The 19,507-nt window shown below is 45.1% G+C and overlaps 2 protein-coding genes across 2 annotated transcripts; one reads left to right on the forward strand and one right to left on the reverse strand.

Annotated features, from left to right (window-relative positions):
• The first annotated feature begins 421 nt into the window (after window positions 1-421).
• Window positions 422-10,784, forward strand: HSPD1 (heat shock protein family D (Hsp60) member 1). Its single transcript, XM_054381467.1, has 12 exons — window positions 422-505; window positions 1,376-1,551; window positions 4,358-4,610; window positions 5,120-5,202; window positions 5,621-5,716; window positions 6,038-6,131; window positions 6,477-6,645; window positions 6,949-7,048; window positions 7,625-7,870; window positions 8,209-8,383; window positions 9,017-9,195; window positions 9,285-10,784. The coding sequence occupies exons 2-12, from the start codon at window positions 1,378-1,380 to the stop codon at window positions 9,435-9,437; spliced, it is 1,722 nt and encodes a 573-aa protein (XP_054237442.1). The 5' UTR covers window positions 422-505; window positions 1,376-1,377; the 3' UTR covers window positions 9,438-10,784.
• Window positions 10,785-11,343: 559 nt separating this feature from the next.
• Window positions 11,344-19,507, reverse strand: COQ10B (coenzyme Q10B). The gene is made up of 5 exons (XM_054381208.1): window positions 19,416-19,507; window positions 16,582-16,728; window positions 15,106-15,298; window positions 13,294-13,395; window positions 11,344-11,511 (listed from the first exon to the last, which is right to left on the reverse strand). The coding sequence occupies exons 1-5, from the start codon at window positions 19,505-19,507 to the stop codon at window positions 11,344-11,346; spliced, it is 702 nt and encodes a 233-aa protein (XP_054237183.1).

A 19,507-nucleotide genomic window follows, 5' to 3' on the forward strand; every position in this document is an offset into this window, starting at 1 on the left:
CCGCCCCGCCCCGGGCTCGCTCCGCTTTAGCTCTACCGCTTATTTTTCGTTGTCGGCACTATGTCCCGTTCCTGGGGGATATTCGCAGCCCCGCAGCGGGGCGAACCGCACTGCCCAGCGTACCTCGGCCGCGGGAGTCGGGCAGCCGCCCGGAAGTGAGATCAGCTCAACTTTGACCTTCAGTGAGCATGAGCGTTCCAGAAGGTTCTGGAATTGGCGGGCCCCGGAACATGAGTGGCCCATGCTGGGGCTTATCGGGCATGCGCCCCGCGGGGCCGGCGCCACTCCTGAGCCCGCAGGAGGCCTTCTGGCGGGCGGGGCCGCGGCGGCTATGCTGGTTCCCGGGCCGGGCGGTGCAGAGCCCCACATGGGCCGGTGGCTGTCGGGGGGCGGAGCGGAGGTGGTGAGTGCTCAGCGCTTTCCCGCTGCTGCGCGCAGACCTGCCCTCTTCGCTCTCAGTTCGGACGGCGGAGCCGCTTGCTGCTGTCCCCATCCCTGGCCGTAGGTGAGCGTGGTGGCTGGCCTAGGCCTAGGCCTAGGCCTAGGCCTAGGCCTGGCCCTGGCTCTGGCTCTGTCCAGGGAAGCGGCGCCTGCGGTCCATGTTCTCTGCGGCAGCACTTAGCTGATGTGGGGGTGGGGGCATCTTGCGCGGTGAATGACTGCCACTGCTGGGTCCTGCAGCGGGGGTAAAGGGGCGGCCGGGAGCTTAGCGGCTGGGCTGAGGCCTCCGCAACATAATCACTGCGGCTCGACCCCTGCAACTCCATCCGCCTAGGGGCGATGCGGCGCGGCCGAGCCCCGTGGCGCTGTGCAGAGCGGGTGGGCCCTGGTGGTGCAGCGTGGCTGAGCTGGCGGCAGGGGGCGAGCGGCTCTTGACCTTGCTTCGCGTGTCCTGATGGAAGGAGACTTGTGGCCCTAGGGCCCTCTCCTGCCTGCCCCGAGGGGCCTCCCCGCACCGCGGGGCCCGCTCGCCTCTCCTTGTTGGGCAGTGTGCTTCGAACTGCCCTTGTGAGGAGCCCGCTTTCGTCGAAACGGTATGGTGGGGCCCTGGGCCTTCGCCTCTCATCGCACAGTACCGAGCCGCTACCCGGGCGAGCCGCATGGCTAACGGAGCTGCTGTGCTCCGCGGTGCCTCCATGGATTGCTGCCAGGGAGGGCCTGACGGCAGAAGACCCAAAGTTGCTGGAGGCCGCTCAGTGAGGATCTGGGCTCCCCAGCCCTGTTACTTAAAGTTGCTTGTGTGCTTCCATTTTAAACTGCAAGTTCGTAGTCACTCGCTTTACTTCCTCAATTCTTTTCTCCTGTTTTTATTCTAGAAGTTGCCGTGCAAAAATGTAATATTTAGTTTTTCTCTGGATTTTCTTTAATCTTTTAGATATGCTCCGTTTACCTGCAGTACTCCGCCAGATAAGGCCGGTGTCCAGAGCACTTGCCCCACATCTAACACGAGCATATGCAAAAGATGTTAAGTTTGGAGCAGACGCTAGAGCTCTCATGCTTCAAGGAGTAGATCTTCTAGCAGATGCTGTAGCTGTCACTATGGGGCCAAAGGTAATAGAAGATTTTACATTTACTCTGTGTTAACATTTTCATCTGGCTGAACCACACCACAGTAGAGAACAGTTGCTGGTTTTCCCTCGGTGCAGCTGGGTGATGATTATTTGCAGAGCTGGAATGCAAAGGACAGACTGCTGCAAGCAGCCATGTCACTTGAACCATGACCACGTGCGTGTGCCTTTTGTAGTGACAAAGTAAAGACTAATTGTATCATAGTGAAAAGTTCAGCATATTTGTTTAAGCCATTTGAAGGTTAAGGGCTTGTGCATACTATGTTTCTGTGGCCCTGGGTAGCCTATAACGATGCAGTAGATAATTAATATTATGAGGTGGGGTGATTAGTATGTAATTTATGAATTATGGTTTTGTGTTGCTTTACCCCTTAATATAACCAAAGAATCGTTGGAAGTGTGAGTTTTCAGCTGGCTGGTGTGCAGCTGCAGTGAAATTCCTTGGCATTCATTCATGTTGCTTGTAGGACAGAATGTGGTTTAAGTTGTAGGTCTATGGGGAAAAACATTCTGCATAGTCATGCAATGTGTAGTAAGGCTGGAAAAGAGGTTGGCTTTAGTCAAGGAAGAGACACTGATTTTTCTGTGGTCTCAGGAATATCTGTTCCAAATAATAGTTCTTCTCAAGGCTGCTTAGAATCATAGAATTGTCAGAGTTGGAAGGGACCTCAAGGATCATCTAGTTCTAACCCCTCTGCCATGGGCAGGGACACCTCACACTAGATCAGTGCACCATCCAGCCTGGTTTTAAAAATCTCCAGGGATGGGGCTTCTACCACCTCGTGCTTGGCTTCTGTAAAATTAATTTGTGTATTTTTTTCATGGGTTTAGTGCTCTTTTAGCTCTGTTCAAGAGGAAAATGCCTGATGTTGAGCAGATGAAGGTTAAGGAGCAGTGTCAGCAGCGGATGTCAGCAAGCTGTGGCTGTTTTCCATGAAGGAACAAAGTTTAAGTGTAGTCAGTTTAACTCTGGTTTTTGGTTGGTTTTTTTTTTTTTTTTATGAGGCTGCTTTATGAATGCCTCAGCCAGTTCTACTACACTGGCTAAAGGGCAGTTCCTGATGCAACTCACTGTAACCTTGTGGGGGGGGCATTGTTCCAGTGTTCTTCCTTTACCTGTTGTTCTCTGTAGGAATTCAGGGATTGTGCTGTTAATATCTGATCATGCCTCCAGCATTCTTAAGAAATAGCATTCTGATGAGGAAATCTCCCCGTGGCAATATTGTCTCTTCAAAGAAATGTGGTTTGCAGTCTCATGCAATCTTCTGATACCGCTCCCAACACGCAGATTGCTTTGTCAGAGCTAGTTTGTGAGGACTTGGGTTCTTCATGTGCAGGGCTAGTCAGAATGCTCCTGTATTTAGTGGTGGTTTGTTGTGCTGCTCTCCTCACATAGCTGCCAGATAAACATGGAGTAAAGCAATATCAAAATGCAGAGTAGAACTAAGTGAAACAAGGAGAGACTATGCAAAACTTAACCACTAACAATATCTTCCAGAGAGATTTCACTCTTGAACCACGCCTAAGTTTAGAAGTGCAGGTCAAATCATAGTAAGATGTCAAATTACATTACATTTTAGCATAATAGTTTTACAGCAGAGGGTCAGATGTCTGTCAGCTCTTTCACAAGTTCAGCCTCTGCCACTGAAGCTGAACGATCCTTTTGCAGCTTGTGGGGCTGGCTGTACTTCAGAAGTATTGCAGCCTCATGCACAGCAGGGATCAGGGATCCTGAGGTAGTTCAGTCATCAGGGTAGATGTGAGCTGGCTCTGAAGTGAGGAGCAGAGGGCAGTGGTGGTGTACTGTGATCCAAGCTTCCAAGCTTTGCCTGGAGCTATGGTCTGCTGTGACTCTGACAACCTAGCTGAGGGGGTGAGTGGGGCACTTGCTCTCCCTTCCCCCTTTCCCAACAGCTCCATCTGTAAGGAATGATGAAACCTATCAGGGTAGTGGTGGAGCGGAATGGCTCCTTCCATTCATTTCTGCAGCCTCCACTCATGCTGGAACATGATTGATTGGAGCAGTTCTTCAAGGTGGGAACACACAGTCCTTTCATGCAGGTGATTCTGCAGGCCAGGATAATAAAGACACAAAGTAGTTGAGTAGTCAGTTCTGTTTGTTAATCACTAATAAGGGTTTGCAAACCTCTGTTTTTTTGGGGTTTTTTTTGTTTAATTGGTTTTTTTCCCCAGAATTTAGAACAATTTGAGCTTTGTCTTATTATTTTTCAATCACATAGACTTTGTATTGTTATTTAACAGGGAGTTGGCATATTTAGTTCAATATGTTGCTATACACTGATTTTAGGACAGTGTCTTAAATTAGTTTTCTCTGCAAGGCCAGTGTTGCTCTCTGCAAGCCCTGAATGGCATTAAGCGTTACAGCTAGAGAGCAAAGCCTCATTCTGTGGAAGCCTAAAGCCTTTGAGGCAGTTTGGCAGAACCCTGGTGAAGTGTGTGCTTGGAAAACCACAGAAATCATAGAAACAGTCAGGTTGGAAAAGACCCTTGGGATCACCAAGTCCAAGCAATAACCCTACTCTACAAGGTTCACCCTAAACCATATCCCCAAGCACCACATCCAAGCGACCTTTAAACACAACAAGGGTTGGTGACTCAACCCTTACCACATCAGGGTTGGTGCCTGGAGGGGCCCAGCTGAAAGCTCTGTGTCAGGTGATATTCCTGCTCGGCTGGGGCTGCTCTAAAGGATCCTCAGCTGTACTGTTAAGAGTAAGATGTTGTGGATTGTGCGACTTTGATGTAATGTTTGCTCTTTGTCATCCTAGGGGCGAACAGTTATTATTGAACAAAGCTGGGGAAGTCCCAAAGTGACAAAAGACGGTGTGACAGTAGCAAAGGCGATTGACTTGAAAGACAAATACAAAAATATTGGAGCCAGGTTAGTTCAAGATGTTGCCAACAATACAAATGAGGAAGCAGGAGACGGCACCACTACTGCCACCGTACTTGCACGTGCGATTGCCAAGGAGGGCTTTGAGAAGATCAGCAAAGGAGCTAACCCAGTAGAAATCAGGAGGGGTAACTTCTCCCTTGTTTCTAACATACAATTGCTGTCTGTTTTTCATATCCCAGATTGCTGGGCTTCCTAAAAAGGTTGATTTCTTTTTAAGAGCCGCACAAACCCACTGGTTTCTCTTACCTTACTGGTTCTGAACAGCTCTTCATTGTTCTTATTGTGTTACTAATTTATATGCAGTTAACTGATTTTAACTTATCATAGGTATATTCCATTTATACTGACTTTAAATACATTCAATTTCCAATAAATATCTAAATTTACTAGAGTCATGAAAATACATTTACTGGGGATTTTGATCTTGATGGAAAGTATGTCATAGCAATTCCTAAAGATGGTCACTAGTTACACTGGTGATATGATGGAACCAGAACTGCCATACACTTGGCTTTGGGTGCAAACTTGATGCATTTTTGCCCCATGGACTTCGATTTGAAACTTTGCCTTATTGTGGTTTGGGGTTTTTTTTCTTCTGATTTTGTTCACTCATGAGTATTCCCTTCATTCTCAGGAGTGATGCTTGCAGTTGATGCTATCATAGCTGAACTGAAGAAGCTGTCCAAACCTGTCACAACTCCAGAAGAAATTGCTCAGGTGATGAATACATTTAAGCAGTTTACCCAGTTGTTGTGCAGAGAAAGTTCTGTGAAGTCAAGTGTAATGGAGCTAGGCTGTATGCGGCAGCTGAATGTTTTTCTTGATATATTCAGGTTAAGATGTTCTTGGTCACACGTTTTCTTGAGTTATTGATGGCTCTCAGTATTCTGCCTTCATTTACCCTGCTAGCAGTTAGCTCAGAAGTAGGTAGCTTTTTATCATCTTCCAGTTTCATTCCCAAATGTGGTCTCAAAACAGAAGTTTGTGTGCTTGGGAAGAACTGACAAGAGCAAAGATGTTTGTGTCTGCTCAGGAAATGTCAGAATTTGAAATGATTATTCTGCTGCTCTTTATAATGAGGGAACAAGGTGCTTGTATTTAAATAAAAATGAGATTAAGTGGGTTTCTCCTCCAGGTTGCTACGATATCAGCAAACGGAGATCAGGAAATTGGCAACATCATCTCTGATGCAATGAAGAAAGTTGGGCGGAAGGGAGTGATCACTGTCAAGGTAAGAACTGGCCAACAAATGGAGTAAGTGCGAGGTGACTGCCTCTTCTCTGCCTAGGGCTGGCTTTTGTGGCGTAAGATGCAGCTGCTGCTGCATGTAACTGCATGGTGTCCCACCACAGTTCCTCTCTTCCCCAGCTCCTTTAGATCAGGCTTTGACCACTGTTTCCTCTTACCTTTGTATGTTGAGGGGAAGCACACAACTGCTGTGTGCTGCAGAACTTTTCATTTAGTGTGCTAAAACTATACTGGGGCTTTTGGTGGTAAATGACTGGTCTTTAATGTGGATTTTTTTTTTTTTTTTTTTTTTGCATCTAAACAGGATGGAAAAACCCTACATGATGAACTGGAAATCATTGAGGGTATGAAATTTGACAGAGGCTACATCTCTCCGTATTTTATTAATACAACCAAAGGTGAGTTAACCATAACACACATCAGGTATCTTGGAGCAGCTCTTGTTAGAAATAATGGTGCCAGTTGTAAAGCCTTTACAGTCTGATACACTGGGTACCACAGCAAACAGGACAGAGGGAGAGGGCCTTCCCAAGCTCCTAATTGGAGCTTTTAGAGAGTTTGTTCTCTGCCAAGTAGATGGTGTCCATCACACTGGCCCTGCCACAGTCAACAACAGTGTACAGTTGAAACTGGAGTCTCGGAGATAACAATTTGTCTCTCTTTAATGCTGTTGAAAAGTGCTCTAAAGCAGCTTGTTGGGTTTGAAGAAGGGTTTGTTCAGATAATGCACATTGTTCCTGCAGGGCAGAAATGTGAATTCCAGGATGCTTATGTATTAATCAGCGAGAAGAAAATCTCCAGTGTACAGTCCATAGTTCCAGCTCTTGAAATTGCCAACTCTCACCGCAAACCTTTAGTCATCGTTGCTGAAGATGTTGATGGAGAAGCCCTCAGCACTCTGGTCTTGAACAGGTGAGGCTTAAAATCCAGACTTTTAGACAAACACCACTCTGGTTGGGTTTTCATCCTTTTAAAGGAATACATAAAAACGTGGATTTGTAATTGCTGCTGCCTGTTCCCTTACCAGTACCAAGGAGCAAGCAGCTTTGCATCAATCCAGACAGTTGTTGCCTAAGTACCTCTCTGAGCAAAACCAGCTCTGTTCATAAAGATCCATTTGCTGTGTTACAACTGTACTGAAATAATTTGGTTTAATACTTAGACTTGTCCTCTGACCATGTGTGGATTGTTTCCTCTCTGAATTTTTCTCCTCAGATTGAAGGTTGGTCTCCAGGTGGTTGCTGTAAAAGCACCAGGTTTTGGTGACAACAGGAAAAACCAGCTGAAGGATATGGCAATTGCTACTGGTGGTGCTGTAAGTAACGATATTTTCACTGGCTTTTCTTGGGGCAAAATGCTTGTGGCATCTGGGTTGCTGAGGGGAAGGAGGAACTTCAAGGAAACTTCTTACAGATAGCAAAGCTTTTTTGCCACCTCAAAAGTGATTGTTTCACAGTTGCCCAGGCTTTGGGTATGGCCAGTATTATTCTTTTAAATGTTTGGGATAGAGCAGATAATTTTTTTATACACCTTAGATAGTTGATGTGCTCGTTAGTGTCCCTTCATCAAATTACATCATGATACTGGGATCCAAAGGTGGTGGTTACTGGAGCACAAAGTGACAAACCAGCAAACTCAGTGTCATGGCAGTATTCTCAACTTCTCAGAGTATAAGCAGCTCTACTCTCCAGGCACTCTGAATCAGGGGTTACGTTGGTCAGCCATGAACGAGAAGTTGGCAGGTCTTCTTCCGTGGGGTCAGTTTGTGAATGGGAAAAGAGTTCAGTTCAGCTTTGGTGCAGCAGTGTGATGACCTGGCACTGTCGGCTGTGTTTTCATGGGTCTGTAAATTCACATCATGGATTCCAACTGCTCACGTCATTTGTTTCAGGTGTTTGGAGAAGAGGGTTTGAGCCTAAACGTGGAAGATATTCAGCCCCACGACTTCGGTAAAGTTGGAGAGGTCATTGTGACAAAAGATGACACCATGCTGCTAAAGGGGAAGGGTGAAAAGGCTCAGATTGAGAAACGCATTCAGGAAATCATCGAGCAGCTGGAAGTTACCACAAGTGAATACGAGAAGGAGAAACTGAACGAGCGACTGGCCAAGCTGTCTGATGGAGTAGCAGTACTGAAGGTGAGAGGATAGGAAAGGGTGATACTGGTCCTTCATTCAGAGTCCAAGCTGCTGCTGTGTGGTTGTCTCAACCTCAGCAGCTGATTCGGGTAAGGAGTTTGCCTTCTTAAAGTATAATAGTGCAAGAACATGAAATAATCAACTCAAACTGCCTTGAGGCTTCTTGAGTGCTGAGTGTCCAAGAATGCTGCCAGCAAGGGCAAGCATGGGTTTGCTTTCCAGCACTGCCCAGTTTGTAACTTGAGTTGGCTGTTTGGTTTTGTAGCAGCAGGGCCAGAGCCAGTTGTGCTGGCCCAGCTGGGCTTGTGTGGACTCCGCCATGTGGCTTGCTGTTGTAGGTTGGTGGTACAAGCGATGTTGAAGTGAACGAGAAGAAGGACAGAGTCACCGATGCCCTGAACGCCACCCGCGCTGCTGTGGAGGAGGGCATCGTTCCAGGTGGTGGCTGTGCCCTGCTGCGCTGCATTCCAGCGCTTGATGCCTTGGCACCAGCCAACGAAGATCAGAGAATTGGTGAGTAAATCAGGAGTGCACTTAGCACTGGTCAGGCCACACCTTGAGTACTGTGTCCAGTTCTGGGCCCCTCAGTTCAAGAAAGATGTTGAGTTGCTCAAGCATGTCCAGTGAAGGGTAACGAACAAAGCTGGTGAGGGGTCTGGAGCACAAGCCTTACGAGGAGAGGCTGAGGGAGCTGGGGTTGTTGAGCCTGGAGAAGAGGATGCTCAGGGGAGACCTTACTGCTGTCTATAACTAGCTGAAGGGTGGTTGTAGCCAGGTGGGGGTTGGTCTCTTCTCCCAGGCAACCAGCAACAGGAGGACACAGTCTCAAGCTGTGCAAGGGCAAGTTTAGGCTTGATCTTAGAAAGAAGTTCTTCACAGAAATAAAGATCGCCCATTGGAATGGGCTTCTCAGGGAGGTAGTGGGGTCAATGTCCCAGGAGGTGTTTAAGAAGAGACTGGAGGAGACACTTAGTGCCATGGTCTAGTTGATAGGGTTGGGTGGTTGGTTGGACTTGATGATCTTGGAGGTCTCTTCCAACCTGGTTGATTCTGTGAAGTGCTATGAGCAGCCTTTCTCCGCTCTCCAGCGCAGCAGTGTGTTGAATTGTAACCAGTGGGTAATTCTAACCATCCTTTGCCTTCCAGGCATTGAAATAATCAAGAGAACACTGAAGATCCCAGCCATGACTATTGCCAAGAACGCAGGAGTGGAAGGATCACTAATAGTGGAAAAAATCCTGCAGAGCCCATCAGAAATTGGCTATGATGCCATGCTTGGGGACTTTGTAAATATGGTAGAAAAAGGAATCATAGATCCAACAAAGGTAATCTAACCCTGTCCTTTAGTCCCAGTAATCTCTTCCTACCTCAGGTGCTGGCCTGCAGTGTCAAGTTACTCTTTTGCCATTTCTAGGTGGTGAGAACTGCTCTCATGGATGCTGCAGGTGTTGCCTCTCTCCTATCAACAGCAGAAGCAGTGGTGACTGAAGTTCCTAAAGAAGAAAAAGAACCAGCAATGGGAGGCATGGGTGGAATGGGTGGAGGGATGGGAGGTGGCATGTTCTAATTCCAGGGGAGGGGATGCATCATGGGCTGTGCTGTTGAAGACTGACACTTCTGACCTCGAACAGCTCAGATGTCAGTGCAGGAGGGTGGATAGTGACTGAAGTGAGGCCGGTGTTGAACAGAATCGCTGTAACCATCAGTTACTGGATTTCATTTAACACACGTGTAATTGTTTACAGTCATTGTCCATGCCTACAGATAATTTATTTTGTATTTTTTGAATAAAGACATTTGTACATTCCTGATAAATGAGTGCAAGATCCATCTGCCAAGGGCCCCATTCAGACTTAAGGCACTTCATATTCTGTTTCAGAATTCTTTGGTGCTTGCCAGTACTAGAACTTGGAAGCCACTATCTGTGAGACTAGACAATTGTGTACCAAGTAGGCAAAGATACAGTTCTGTGACCTTTATGTAATAAAACAACCTGCTCAAAAGTCATTAAATGTATCACCTTACTATCTGCACACCAAGCCATAGTCACCAGAACCCTTACAGCTCCTTAGCTTTACCAGAGGTCTGCTGCTGGGAGAGAACAGGGCATTTCCCTCCAGGAAACATTTTTCTGTTTAGAATGTTTCTCAGAACTACAGGTGACTAATTTTGCTGAGAAATAATTAAAGCTGAACTGAGTGCAGTTCTCAACTATTAAAGGATACTGTGAAAATGAGGCATGTGCACTGACTTTATTTTGCCTTGTCTGCTCTGCTGGTTTCTGGGACTGGAACACGCCCAGTGTGGGAGGGAAAGGCCCTGAGGGTATGAAACAGGTAAGTTGTCTACTGGGAAGGGCTGCAAGTTTTTAAATGCTGCTCTTAAAACGATTTTTCTGTGGGCTGAACATGCTTCAGGGCTCTCTGTCCTGAACCACACCTTCCTATGCTATTTAATGCACAGTTCTGTAGTGGTTAACAGGTACTCTAGAGAAGGGACCAGCTCCAGCACCTGACCTGAAGTTTCACCTGATTTCAGTAAGTAAAGGCAATGCAAGGCAGCATGCAGACAGGATGGGAAATTTCACACCTAGTTATATTTCTTCTTTCCAGTCTTTGAACATTGTCAGGATCAGAACTGAAAGTTCTGATTTACCATCGATGGACTAAATTAAGTGGCAGCATGGTACTGAAATGGAGCCAAAAAGCTCCCAAGAAATTTCAGCTCTTTACTGGCCTTCTGTGTGCTGGTCTGCTGTTAACTGGAGGACAGCACTGTGGTACAATGTTGCCCATCCATGCCCTCAGAAAGGTAACACTTCTTTGGTTTCAACTTGTGTTGCAAGTGGGAACTGGAACTGCAGTGTAACAGTGAAAAGGGGCAGGTAGGCAAATGCCTGCACTCCCTTACACTCTATGAGAACTCCAGTGTTCTGCATGTTCTGGTTTTTCTATTGCAGTTGCTGGTCAGAATGCAACAGCAGCTGGAGATTCCTGACTCAGCCCTGGCATTCACTTGGATTAAAAGCACCTGCCACTCAATGCCTGACAAGTTGCTGGCACTCCCTAAAGCCAGGTCAGCTTCCCTTCAGTTGAATGCTCTTCAGTTACATCCAGTCTACTAATAACTGGAGGTAATAGATTACAATGCTGGGGGGAAGGGGGAACCAAAAAACCCCAAAAACAAAACAGAGGCTGGAATAAGGCAGAACTTGGGCTGTGATCATACAACCCATTTGGCAAGGCAACAAAGGGCAGCCTAAGATATCTCTTGCTACAACAGTTGCCAGTGGGCTGTTACTGATAAAGTACTTCAAGCTGCACTTAATTACAGCTTGAACGTTTTACAGACATCTGGCTGAACAGGTGTGCTGTGTAGAGGAGGAAATGGATGCCCTGAAGGAGGAGCATGGCACCTCTTGCACAAATGAAGTATATAACAGTTTGTAATGGAGGTTGCTGGGCCTTCCCCATCTACGTCTGATGAACTTCATGGAACATGAGCTCCCGAGGTATGCTTGTTTCTGGGCCGTGGACTTTGGATGCTCTTCTCTCAAAGGCAGCTACCATCTGCTTCACCACCTCATCAAAAAAGAGCGTGGCAAGTTTTGAGTGTAGGAGCGAACGGAATTCAAAAGAAACCTGTTTGGGAAAATAGAGAAGATTTGGTTTTCTGGTGCCTCCTGCTGTGATGAAATGCTGTTACAGACAACTTCATTAAAGGCTCTCCAGTGGGGTTGTGGGAGAGAGATCAGGTAAAGCTGAGCTTGAGGAGAAGAAAAGCCTTACTCGCCCAAAGGAGACTGTATCCTGGGCTTTTTAATTCGAATAATCATTTTGTTTGGTTCTCTGAAGTAATCGTTGTATTTTACTCACTAAACAATCACCCTGCTCCTTTGTGCCCAGAACTCTCCCAGGGGACAGAAGCTGGCTGAAGGCAACCCTGCATAGCAAGGCAGCACTTACAGGTAAGCTGGAGGCAAGCCAAAGCAGTGTGAAATGCTGGCTGTGAAATCCCAACATTTAAACCACCTCAGCAGAGGGTATGGTATGTTCAAACAAGAAATGTACTGTCTAGAGCTACAGATTGGGTTTTCTGTGCTGTATCTCTGACCCAGCCCCCTCCCACTCCCACCAGTCAGTGCCAGACATGCTAGTTAAGTCCTCTGGGCCCTCAGGCCTCCTGCTGCAGCACTCAGAACTGAACCTCTGCCTTTTCTTCATGAGACAACCTCCTGCTCATCTGGCTGCCTTCTGCTACCTCAAAATGAGGTAAGCAGTAAAGAGTGGTGATAGCATTTCCCCAAGAAAGTGAAAATAACCATTGTAAGTCCAGTTTTTATTCCCTTTAATTGAAATTGTTGATCTGCAATGTCAAAAGGTGGCTTTGGTATGGTGGGAGGGTAGCTTTACTCACAGACTCAATGTTTAGATTAGGGTTTAAACTGTTGCTTAATTCTATCTTTCACAACTGGTTTATGTGCTGCTTGGTGGCAGCACCTGGCACTTAATTGGCTGAAGGAACTCAAATACTGTGAGGAAATAGTGTGCAGACACTGTTGGTAAACCCCAGGAGGAAAGGTTTCAGGTTTGGGGGGGACTTTAGGTGTTTTTTGTGTTTTGGCTTTTGGAGGAGTTGGTTTGTTTGTTTCTGGGGTTGGGGGCTTGTTGAGTGCCTGTAGATTAATTTTTACTGTTGAACTCCATGCCACACAATATGGCAATTGGATGAAAGTTACTAACCCAGATTAATGTACTAGTTTATAAACACTCCAGAAGTTTTCTCCTGTTTGCAGAGGACAGTTAAGGTAGAGCATCCCAGTAGACAGCAGCAGAATCAGCCCCTTTCCAGTTACTTTTATAACCCACTCTGAACCCCAGCTTATGTGGGTGTTGAAACACCTGTTCTTAATGCTATTAAAAATATGATGCCAGACTGAATAACAGGACAGAAAAGCAATAATCTGAGCAGAAAACAGCTTGTCTAGGAAAATCAGGCTAAATCAGAAGCTGGATTTAAAAAGCAATAGCTTTAAGCTGCAGTGATGTGAATAAAAATGCTGCAAAAATATATTGTGCCTGTATAATAGAAGAGGAAGACTAAGAATACATGGAAAAAGTAAAATTAGAGGCCAGGAAGTTAAACTAACCACAAATGACAGGTGAGAGAATACCTCCTTTCTGTCACCCAAAGGCTGAACACTGATTAAAGGAAACAGCAAACTATTTAGTATTTCTTCCTATGTGTTTGACTGCATAAGAACTTCATCATGTTTAGACTTGTATGGCAAGAGATACCCATCCCTAGACTGCTTCCTGCTGTGCAGATACCTCACAGCCTGCTGTCTCTAAAGGACAGTGGAGTGGTCTCCATCTGGTAAAGGCTGCAAACATGCTTTTGGTAGTCTTAATTGCAGCACTTACTGAGAAATCCAGTGTGCATGTCCTCGGGTAACCTGGGATACCAGGGCTGAAACGCCACACTGTTTCCAGGTGATTAAACAGTTTTCCATCTGTGCAGGATGCCTAGAAGAAAGTTTTAACAAGCTACAATAAGGCTTTGACAGAGGTGGCAAACTAGTATCACTTTAGTGATGCAGTTTGTTACAGTGAAGGTCACAGCACAGTTGAAATGATTCTTAGAGGGCAGCCAACATGAGATCCTGCTTGCACAGTGCCATTTATAGCAAAAGAGCTCCATGCCTTTTAAGGGAAAAGAATGTTTATGTTGAGTCATAAGCCAGATCTCCAGCATGATGTATAGAATTCTGACCAACAGAGACTGGTACTTCCTGGGTTTGGGATTGGTGTTTGTTCATTATACATAGGGAATGGTTAATATACTGCTATGCAGACTGGTAGTCTTGGGCTACAGAACTCTTAGCATCAAAACAAAACTGACTGAAAACAAACATCTGTCACAAAATGCCACTGCAGTAGGAGCTACCATGAAATTAGACTATACACTCAAGTTCATAATTGGCTGATAAGGTGGCTTTTAGTTACCAGCAAACCATATTGAACCAGTATTTCAGGAGTGCTTGCACACAGTTCTCCTTTGAAATGAATTATTTGCAGTTACATCAACAAAATGTAAACAAGGAAAAACAGTAGCTTTTTCTCTGCTGGGACTAAGTCTAGCAGGAGCAAATCTAAAGAAGCATCTTTCCTCACCACTTTCATGGTCTTTTTTGAGACAAGAAATACTCTTGAGTGAATTAGAGAGGAAAAAAAAGCTGGTTAGTCAATCTGATAGCTCTGTGAAAAGAAAAAAACCCTCCTGTCAGGGAAGAATGGAACAGGAAAGCAGTCAGCATGTAGAATGCAGATCTCACACTGCAGCGGTTCAATTTTCTTAAAGGGAATTGTTTTGTTCCTTTCCAGAATCAAAGTGCCTCAAATAAAGGCACTTTGCATAGTTTGTTTCCAATTCATGTCTCCCCTATACTTAAACTCAGTTTCTGTTTTGAGTGGTATCCCTTAAGAGGAAGCCTAGAAAAGAGTAGTGAAATGGGATATCTACTCAATTATACTGAACATCAATCATCTGTTCTCACTGCATTAGTTACCTCCAAAAACAGTCAAGCTCTACCACAGGGAGACAGTTTTGGTGGAAGGAACCTGTTCTGAGGCAAACTAGTCAGGAAATCCTGACATCACTTAAAATTTCTCCCTTGACAATTTAAATTACTGCTGAAAGAAGGGAAAAGGCAACTGCTGCTCTTCTGAACAGACTCTAGAAAACAGAGTTAGAAGACTGGATTTGTCTCCTCATCAATGCATGAATAATAAGTTCTTCAGCTGATCCTACACTGAAGTTTAAGACCTCTCATAGTAGCTAGGAAAAATCATCAGAGGAAAAACAATGATAAATCAGTTTTGCTAAGGTGTCAGAAGCTACAGTTGTCAAAGATCACTTTTAAGTCAGTGTTAATTTTGTATATAGAGAGGCTTGGATAAAATTCTAACAAACCAAACAAAAAATGGTATAGCTTCATTAATGGCTGCTAGCTTCCCCAGCAAAAAGAAAGCTAAAGGCAATTCCTTCTCCTTATGTTTTAAAAGCACACTCAAATCCTCTCCAGTTAACCCATCTTTAAACAAAACTAACATCAATTGTGAGCCACACCAAGTGCTTCCAGCATCAATGCTGTTGATGCACCAGTGAATTAGTTAAATTTCAACATTTAACAGACAGATACAACTATGAACAACAACAAAAAATTAAATAGATACCTTAATTAAGTGTGGCCTCACAAGGGTAACGACTGAGGTGTATCTCTCTAGTATGGGAGGGAATCCTATTTCTAGCTGTGCTTTGCAGTACCCAGATCGCTTGGATAATACATCTGACCTCTTACACCAAGGAACAAAAAGTTTGTAATTCTCCACCACAGCGACAACTTCATACATCTCCTGCATAGAATACCTGGAAACAGAAACACAAACATAAGTTACAAGGTATTTTAAGTTCAGATTCAGTATTATGAAGTGTCAAACATTGTCTAGGTGGCAGTTTGGAAGGTGAACGTGCAGTCACCCAGGAAGACTGCCACTGGGTTTGGAAATTAAAGAAAACGAAGTAAAAATGGCTGAAATCTTTGCATAAAGATGCAAAACACCACACAACATCCAGCAGAGATAGTAAACAGTGAATGTGGTGGTGTCTGCTGCGTTGTGGAAGATCAGAAATACACAGATTTCAAATGAAAAAAAAATAGTTTCTCCAAGTTGTGTCTTCATTTAAGCAGATCTTAGACATTCCACATAAAGACCCCGCACTTCATGGCTACCGCAGAAAGGTCTATCCAAATTATTCTATCTCATGAGGTTTAAACAGAGGGACACTGTTTTCCTTATTTTAGCCCAAATCAAAAAAGCTTAATTAAAAACATAGAAGCACTGGAAAAACCTCATAGTGTCACAAAATGGCCAAGGTTGGAAGGAACCTCAGGAAGTAATCTTGTTCTGCAGGATATTGAAATCACATGAAAGAGAATGATGGTAACAGGTAAACATTACATAGCTATGGATCAGAGTTGAAGTACGTGCTTAATTCCATCTGTGTTTAAAATGAAGTAGATGTTTTACAGCACTCAGCAATAAGAAATGGGGCACAAAGGCTCTTTTTAGGTGAACTATCACATAGCTGAGAGTTAAGGAAAGTCCAAAAAAATCATGTTGATAAACAAACAGTTCATACCATGGTGGACCAGAGGCTGGGAGCAGATCCCTGTCTCATTGAATTAACTGGAATTTTCCCACTAGCTACAAGGGCAAACAGGGTTTCAAAACCTTTTAAAGAAAGAGGCAAATCTTGTGAAGAGAGAATTAATAATAAAAAGTAACATTAGCACAGTTTTGGGACAGAGGTGAACAAATTGGGAGTGTTCACACCTGTTGATTTATCCCCATTTCACCAAATGAAATTCACAGTGTGAATTTCCCTTTTAGGCTTGGATTATAAAATAATTTATTTTTGTGTTTTCTTTATATGGTGCAAGGGAGTTGGGTTGCTCAATTTCAGACTGGAAAAGCATGGTCTGTACAAATCGTGAAAGCTCAGACTCCTTCCTAGTCTCCAAACACTGGCCATGAGTCTTTAGAGATACTTAGTCTTTGAGAACTGAGCATTCCTGAGGCATTTTGGATTAATCACAGCAAACACAAGAGGAATAAGCACATAAGGTCTCTTTCCAGGCCTATACAAACCCTATAATTCTTCTTTCAGAATATTCTTTTCTTTTATTTGCTAGTGGTGCAGCAATGTTGAAGAAACTCCGGGAAAAGGTATGGCTCAACACAGGTACTTGTAGAGGAGGAAGTCTGGTCATCAGAATACCACAAGAAGCCAAGTGCCTGCAACAGTGAAAACACTTTGAGATCTGGTTCATACCAGCAAAATAACACATTCAGGTGAGACAAACAGTCTGTTGTGTAACACTCCAGCAAACACCAGCCTCAGCTAGAAAAACAAAGGCCTGTAACAGCACATGGACTGTTAAAAGCACAAGAGGGAATTTTTTTTTTCTTTCCCCTTAGGAGAAACTAAAAATAGTCCCCAGTCACGAGAAAAATAACTGGCAGAGTAAAACACACAGGCCTGATTAAACACTGACTCCGTGGCAGCCTGGGTTCACGCACAAGCCTTGTGTACTTAATTTGCAGAACAAGTTTTCTTAGTGGCAAAATCCAGGAAAAGAAGGTTCCACTTGAAGGTACAAAGTGGGACACTGCTGTAATCCCTCTGCTGCCATCCTCTCAAAAGGACACTTCCTTTGGGAATTCCTTTCAGACAGTGGTTGTGTACCCAGTAGTAATGGGGTACACGCAGCTGCTTGGAAACAATCTGTGCAGGCTTTTTAGTGAAGAAATAGGCAGCTGTGGTAGAAAGCAGAATGACTGACAACACAGGTTGTAATTGCTGCAGTGGAAAAGGAATGACTTAAGGTGGGACACGAGTACAAGTGTTGAAATTAAGAATAGGTTGACTTTAAAATATTGAGATGACTGAATTCTGCAAATGTTTCCAACTGTGGACTGAAGTCTGGTTTTATCCACACAGACTGTTAAGGACAAGCATTGCTGTGACAAAGGCAGGAAGGATGCTGGTGACACTGTAGCTGTCTTGAGCAGATTCATAGTGTTAATGGTGGGACCAGACCTCATTCAGGAGAGCAAATTTATTTTTTCCATCCAGGCCTGCAGAGAATGCACAGTCCAAAGTAGCAGACAGGTTTCCTCTCTTGTTATTTACTGTAATGCTATGCCAGGATATTGCTTCACACAGTTTTATCTAGAGTTGTTTCAGCTACAAGGCTGAAAAACAACCTTCTACAAATTATCTTTGTAAGACAATGTTCTTTCTACAGTTACAGTGCCGAGTGAGGAAGGCAAGGTTAAGAGAGGTTATAATGCTAACAAACACAGTCAGACTTCATCTCTCCAAGATTTTTATCTGAGGAAAAAGAGATGCTAGGAGAATGTGCTGGGTCCCAGTTCAGGAAAGCATAACTCTCCAGGAAGTCACAAAACCATGGATTTCAGTGGGCTGTCACATGTGTTTTGTGACTCTGATCAAGGCCATGGAAAAAAAGCCAAGTCCCTTCTAGGTTTCAGACACACTTACCACCTCTGTATTTATCCTGGGACAGGAATACAGCCCTACCCACTCAGACTGCTCTTACTGGAAGCACTGCTGACAACAGTTACCCCAACTGCTACTCCCCTAAGGTTAGTGATATCTCACAGGCGTTTTGAGTTGAGCTCATTCAAATTCTTTGTCAACAGCTGTTCGCACCCCCCCCAAAAATAAAACGTCCTCATTAGCATCTCAGTCTGAACATGCACAAGAGACTCATTTACCACCTGAATCCATGATGTCTGCTTCTCAGCAAAGCGAGGGGTCAACAGGCACAGATCATACACCAAAGGAAAAATGCAGGAGGTGAAACCACACTCAGCCTCAGGGCTACAAATAATACAGCACTGCTTTGGATTTGCCTTGCACTGCCTTAAACCAGCTGCAGAGACTTCGCCAGCTTACACTAGAAGCATTTTCAAACTTAATTCACAAGCAGTTATTTAATGAGTCTCTTTACACTAGACACCCCCCACAGTAACCAATTTTGCCCTCAAGACTCTAATAAAGTAACAATTTAACCAGGACTGAACTATTTTAATACTACAAACGTATCCTAACAATTAAAACACAAAGGGGGTACAGTAAGAAATGTAGTCCAGGTAAAATGAGGTTGTACAATGGCACAGCAAAATTATGTCAAATGACTGCTTGAAATTTGACATCAAGAACCAATCTCTATTCCACTTTTTCACTGTTTTTGTGATTACAGTAAGACTTTGCATTTACCAAAACGAACAAACAAAAAAAAACCACAGCAGTGTTGCCGTAACAGTAATAACACCTGAACCCTGTTTTTCTCTTAAGATTTTCAGTTTGCATTTTCTCTATGCTTGCTCTTTTCCCTCCAGTTACAAGATCAGCTCTCCTCCCAATACACATTTTGTTCCTCAGGGTCTCCCAGCCAGTTTCACATCGATCAGGGGATAAGGAACTTCTTGTGTTACCCACGGTAGGAAACATCTAGGCGCGTTGCTCGCTTTTTAATTTCTTTTATGGATTGTTCCAAGTTAAGCAACTGGCTAAATCAAACAAGTGGCAAGTTTGTAATCCGACAACGGCCTGTTCTTCCCTCATCGACACCCGCCGCGATGAGGAGCCACCAGCTCCCAGCGCTGCGGCCCCGCCTCAGACACCCCCGCGGCGCGCAGGAAAGCTGCCCTCTCCTTTTCTCGAGAGCTATCGGCTGCTCCCTGCGGCAGCGCCGGGCCTGTGGGCCGTCCGGAGTGTTCTCTGGAGAGTACTGAGGGACTTCATGCCTCAGCCGACAGTACTCCAAGGTCGGGACTGCACCCTGGGGAGCCGGGGCGGCTAGGCACGCCGTGAGGCGGTGCGACGGCGGAGCCCCGGGACGACGGGACCCTGGCTGTTACCCCCGCGGTCGCTCCGCCTACGCCTCGCGTACCTGACGGCGGCCGTGCGCGGCGGCGACGGCGGGGCTTTGTAGGCAAGCCCGCCGGCCAAGGCCCTGCCGAGCGCCCAGCGGCTCCGCACCAT

This window comes from Indicator indicator, chromosome 5 (assembly GCF_027791375.1).
Source record: "Indicator indicator isolate 239-I01 chromosome 5, UM_Iind_1.1, whole genome shotgun sequence".
NCBI classification, from domain to species: domain Eukaryota; kingdom Metazoa; phylum Chordata; class Aves; order Piciformes; family Indicatoridae; genus Indicator; species Indicator indicator.